Source organism: Brachypodium distachyon, chromosome 4 (genome assembly GCF_000005505.3).
Source record: "Brachypodium distachyon strain Bd21 chromosome 4, Brachypodium_distachyon_v3.0, whole genome shotgun sequence".
NCBI classification, from domain to species: domain Eukaryota; kingdom Viridiplantae; phylum Streptophyta; class Magnoliopsida; order Poales; family Poaceae; genus Brachypodium; species Brachypodium distachyon.
This window is the reverse complement of record NC_016134.3, coordinates 43,897,825-43,902,068: the sequence shown is the minus strand read 5'-3', so window position 1 is coordinate 43,902,068 and position 4,244 is coordinate 43,897,825. Positions and strand designations below refer to the sequence as shown.

Genomic DNA, 4,244 nt, shown 5'->3' with positions numbered 1-4,244 from the left:
ATATAATTTTGCGAACTAAATTGTATATATAGAAATCAAGAAAGAACTAGCCCCGTTTCACGTACAGTGTTATTAAATCAAGAAAGAACTAGTTACGATTCATAGTTACGAAAACATAGGCAAACCACAATTTTGTCTCGCAAGTCAGAATATGAATGTGTAGTTAGCACGAACTAGCCAACTGGACAGAGCAAAGTCGAGTCCTGGGTGCTCGTCTGACTAACCAAAATCACTGACCCCAAAAAAATGAGCTACACGCTGATGCTACTGAGAACCCAAATTAAGTTAAAAAGACTGTCATGTCTTTACCCTAATCGTGGACCTGGGAGGCGATAGGAGCAAAATCCGATACACAAATTAACCTCCCATTTCTCTTGTGGTCCCGTTCTCACCCCGGACTACATATATACCACATGAAATCTCATAATGAAATCAGGGGGCGCCCATTCGGAACGATATCAGACTCGGTAGCTTCCTTAATTTGTTTTCGCAGAGAAACTTAATCCTAACAAAAGGTGGTAAAAACACAACATCACACAATCTAAATAGATAAAATATGTCCACCTCCAGTAAGCAAAAGATTAATAAAGCACGAAAGCGTATCGATCTGCTGCACATTTTGTCTAGGAAATAGTAAAATATTTTCATGGGTACTTCAATCGGCATAGACGCATAGTAATATATAACCCAGCTACTCAGCCACTCAGGACTCCAGGGGTATATATGATGTTCAATACGATAATGAAAACAACATGAGATGAAAGGTGCCCTCCGAAGAGGCAATTATTGAAAACAACACGATGACTACTGCACTAAGCGGCCTTTTCAGCACTAGCAGATCCCTCTTTCATCAGCACGTACGGCTGGTAGGGAACCTCGCTCATTGGGCGAGGGACGGGACGGCCTCCAAAGTCTTCTGGAAAGAACGTGAAATCAGGCCCGAAATTGAATTTGACCTCACAGTTTGGCTCGTCGGGCATTGTGTACATGGATGCAGCTGGGTAGTATCGCCCTCCGAGAATGTTGTCAAAGGCGGTGCCCTGGCATACTCCATTCTTGAAGTAAACAATCTCACTCCCTACATTTGCAAGAAACATGAAGATTAAAATCAGTAAGTCGACCACAGATGCTAAAATTAGGGAGATTTCAGTATGCAAAAACAACTAAGAACATTGTTGATCATCCAGGCAATAACACAGTTCAACCTAATATAACTGTAGAGAAGGTGTACTGAAGACTACATCTATTCAATACCCAACACTTCAAATTTTGAGTCAGAGCTACAATAGGGTACGGTAACTAAACCATTTTAAACCTTGCAAATGAAATTTCTGATTTCACTAACAAGGCTTGCATTTGTATTTTTCATGCAGGCAAACATAACAGAAGCTAATATTGCAATAGATAAATGTGTACTATGATATATAAACTATGCAAAAGCGCATTAATAAGAAGTTATATATATGGTGTCGTCATAAATTTTGAATTCAATGAACAACTAAGATCAGTATGGTTTGATTTAGATTCAAGGCCGATGTTACACATGGCGCATGTAAGGTATGGTTTGATTTAAAGTTAAAGGTTGAAAAATGGAAATTACTTGAAGTGACTAAAATATCTTGGGAAAAATTCTAACCTGAACCTTTATGACAAGGAAAAATATGAAATACTCCCTCCGTCCAACAAAGTGTGTCTCAAGTTTGACCAAATTTGAATGCATCTATACACTAAGTCATGTCTAGATAGATCCAAATTTTGACAAACTTGAGACATCTTTTATTGGACGGAGGGAGTAGTAAAATTATAAGAACGACAAAAATAACCCATGAAGTGACTCGAAGAAAGAACAAAATGAAGATCCAAAAATCTTAATAAATTTAAAATCATGATTCTTTGAGAAAAATCTTTTGAAAATATATTATTGAAGCATGTTGTTTATACCACGTTCCAGAGCTAAGGATGTATATAAAAAGCGATCACATATTGTTTATACCACGGGAATCCGCATCCGCAACGTTTCCGAATCCAATTAAAAAAATACAGATTATGATAAATAGCACGGGAACTATATCCGGTCGAATCCGATCCGGTTTCACACTTAGTCAATGCATATACCCATACATGCATTAGCCCTTGCTCCTGAAAAATACTCTTCGATCTCGTACGACCAATTCTCTCGTGAAGCATGGGCAGTACGCCAGTGCAAGCACGAATGACTACTTAACTAACAACACATTTACTTGCACTAGGGACGTCAGTGCATATATAATTTGTGCATAGGAGGATCTATAAAATAGAGTATGACTAAACGTGCATAGATCGAAAAACAACTACGTAACCCAACATGCATCTGCGTTAGAAGAATATTCTCTTGAATCCACGAGATCCCAAAACCTAAATGCTTCATAAAACAAGGCACATATATATTATGCGGAGAGACAGAGACGGCCTATAAGATTACTCACCAGGAACTGGGACTGGAACTGGAACTGGCTTGGTCTCATCCACCTTGGCAGGTTTAGCAAAGAAATACACCCCCTTAAGCTTGACCATCTCAGCCTCCTTGGGCGGCAGATAAACCTCCCCTTCAGGCAGCGAAATGTAAAACCCCAGCACATCACCTGCTTCATAGCCATCGCCATAGTCGCTCCTCCAGGCCTTGGCCACCTTGGACCCATCCACGCTGCGGTACCCGAAGCTGAAGGCGTCGTTCCCGACGGGCGCGACGAGGAGGGCCTTGTCGGTGGCCCAGCCGAGCCGGTCGCCGCCGGTGGGGCCGAGGTGCAGCACCCGCACCTCGAAGTACCACGCGCCGGAGGCCACGCCACGGGTCGCCCGCACCATGCTATAGCCCTTGGCGCTCCCCGCCGTGAGGCGGTCGTCGGAGAGCGCGATCTTGCGGTCCTTGTGGAAGAGCGAGAGGAGGATCGGGAGGTCTGGGGTGTCGTCTTCTAGCAGGCCGGGTTTCACTGGGTCGAGGTGGAACATGTCTTCCTCGGCGCCGGCGCCGGCGTTGGGGTTGTTGGAGCTGCTGCCGGCGCCCTGTTGTTGCTTGGGCTTCCTTCCCCCCTTGCGGGATCTCTTCGTCGTGTACCTGTGGATGGTGGGCGGGCGTGGGAAGTTGCACTCGGGGGCGGAGGAGTCCGTCGGCGGCGGGGGAGGAAGGCGGAGGAGGAGCGTCGGGGACGATCGGGGCGGAATCGGTCGGCAGGAGCATCGCGGCGGCGGGGGAGGAAGGAGGAGCAGGGGCGTCGGGGATGATCGGGGCGGAATCGGTCGGCGGGAGCATCGCGGTGGCGGGGGAGCGGGGAGCGCCGTCGGCCATGGTGCGCGAGCGGCGGGATCGGGATCTGGAGAGAGCGGCGGCGGCGGATCGAGGGTTTGGGGCTTGAATGTGTGATGTGAGCGAGGGTTTGAGTGTTGGATCGCGTCTGGGCTTTTGTAGGAGAACGCGGCGCCGGAAGCTATAGCTACCTTCCGTTTCTGGTCGCGGGGGAACCGCCGGAGGCGTGGACGGTAGAGGGGCAGCGGGCGCTTGGGAGGAGTAACGCGTTGCCAGCAACGGATGCAGCTAGCGTCCACCGAATGATGAGCTCACTGCTTCCATTTTTTGCCGAGACATAAATGCAAGGGGAGCGAGCGGGAAGACTCCGGACAGCCTGCCATTTCGCTCGCCGGCCCGGTTTGGAAACGGCTGGAAGTTTTTTTTTTCTCGGGCTTTGTTTTTTGACTTTCTTGTGTTGGGATGTGTTCAATCGATGGAAAAAAATTGGGCCGATCGACTTTTCCTTCGCGTCTTGCACGGCCCAATAAGAGGACGGCCTGGACGAAGGCACGGTCAAGGCTGGTGGCTAGCCCTACTTTTGTCTAATTACGCTGTAACACCGCTCAAAAAAAACAAAGCTGTAACAGATGATTTAGTTTAGGCGCCCCCTTAACAAAATAGTCTACCAACGGGACGAGGAAAACCTAGCCGCCAGGTGATTATATCTTGCAAAAAAGCAACGTTGTAGCTAGCGTGAGAATTTGCCGTTCCACTCGTTTCTGGCGTTATCTCGGCACTGCGAGGTGAGGGGAACATCAGATTTTCCTACACGTTTCAAGAAGAGTTCAGTTTTTTAGATCGTGTGTTCCTCGTCGGCAAAGTTATGGTGGAGGATGCGGCGTCGTTGAGAATAAAGGTACTCCGGTTCTTCTTCTTCTTCTGCGACGGCACCTTTAATTTGCGGGTGATGCCACGGAGC

The 4,244-nt window shown here is 47.3% G+C and overlaps 1 protein-coding gene across 1 annotated transcript; it reads right to left on the bottom strand.

Moving 5' to 3' along the window:
- Positions 1-812: 812 nt before the first annotated feature.
- LOC100838419 (protein TRAUCO) lies at positions 813-3,325 on the bottom strand. Its single transcript, XM_003576865.1, has 3 exons — positions 3,095-3,325; positions 2,466-3,042; positions 813-1,078 (listed from the first exon to the last, which is right to left on the bottom strand). The coding sequence occupies exons 1-3, from the start codon at positions 3,323-3,325 to the stop codon at positions 813-815; spliced, it is 1,074 nt and encodes a 357-aa protein (XP_003576913.1).
- Between the last annotated feature and the right edge of the window lie 919 nt (positions 3,326-4,244).

Bases quoted from the DNA above. Each gene is read 5' to 3' on its own strand.
- LOC100838419 (XM_003576865.1), bottom strand. From the start codon at position 3,325: ATGGCCGACGGCGCTCCCCGCTCCCCCGCCACCGCGATGCTCCCGCCG. The intron at 3,043-3,094 runs GTACACGACGAA...AAGCAACAACAG, and splicing joins CGCCCGCCCACCATCCACAG to GGCGCCGGCAGCAGCTCCAA. The intron at 1,079-2,465 runs GTGAGTAATCTT...TTGCAAATGTAG, and splicing joins AGTTCCAGTCCCAGTTCCTG to GGAGTGAGATTGTTTACTTC.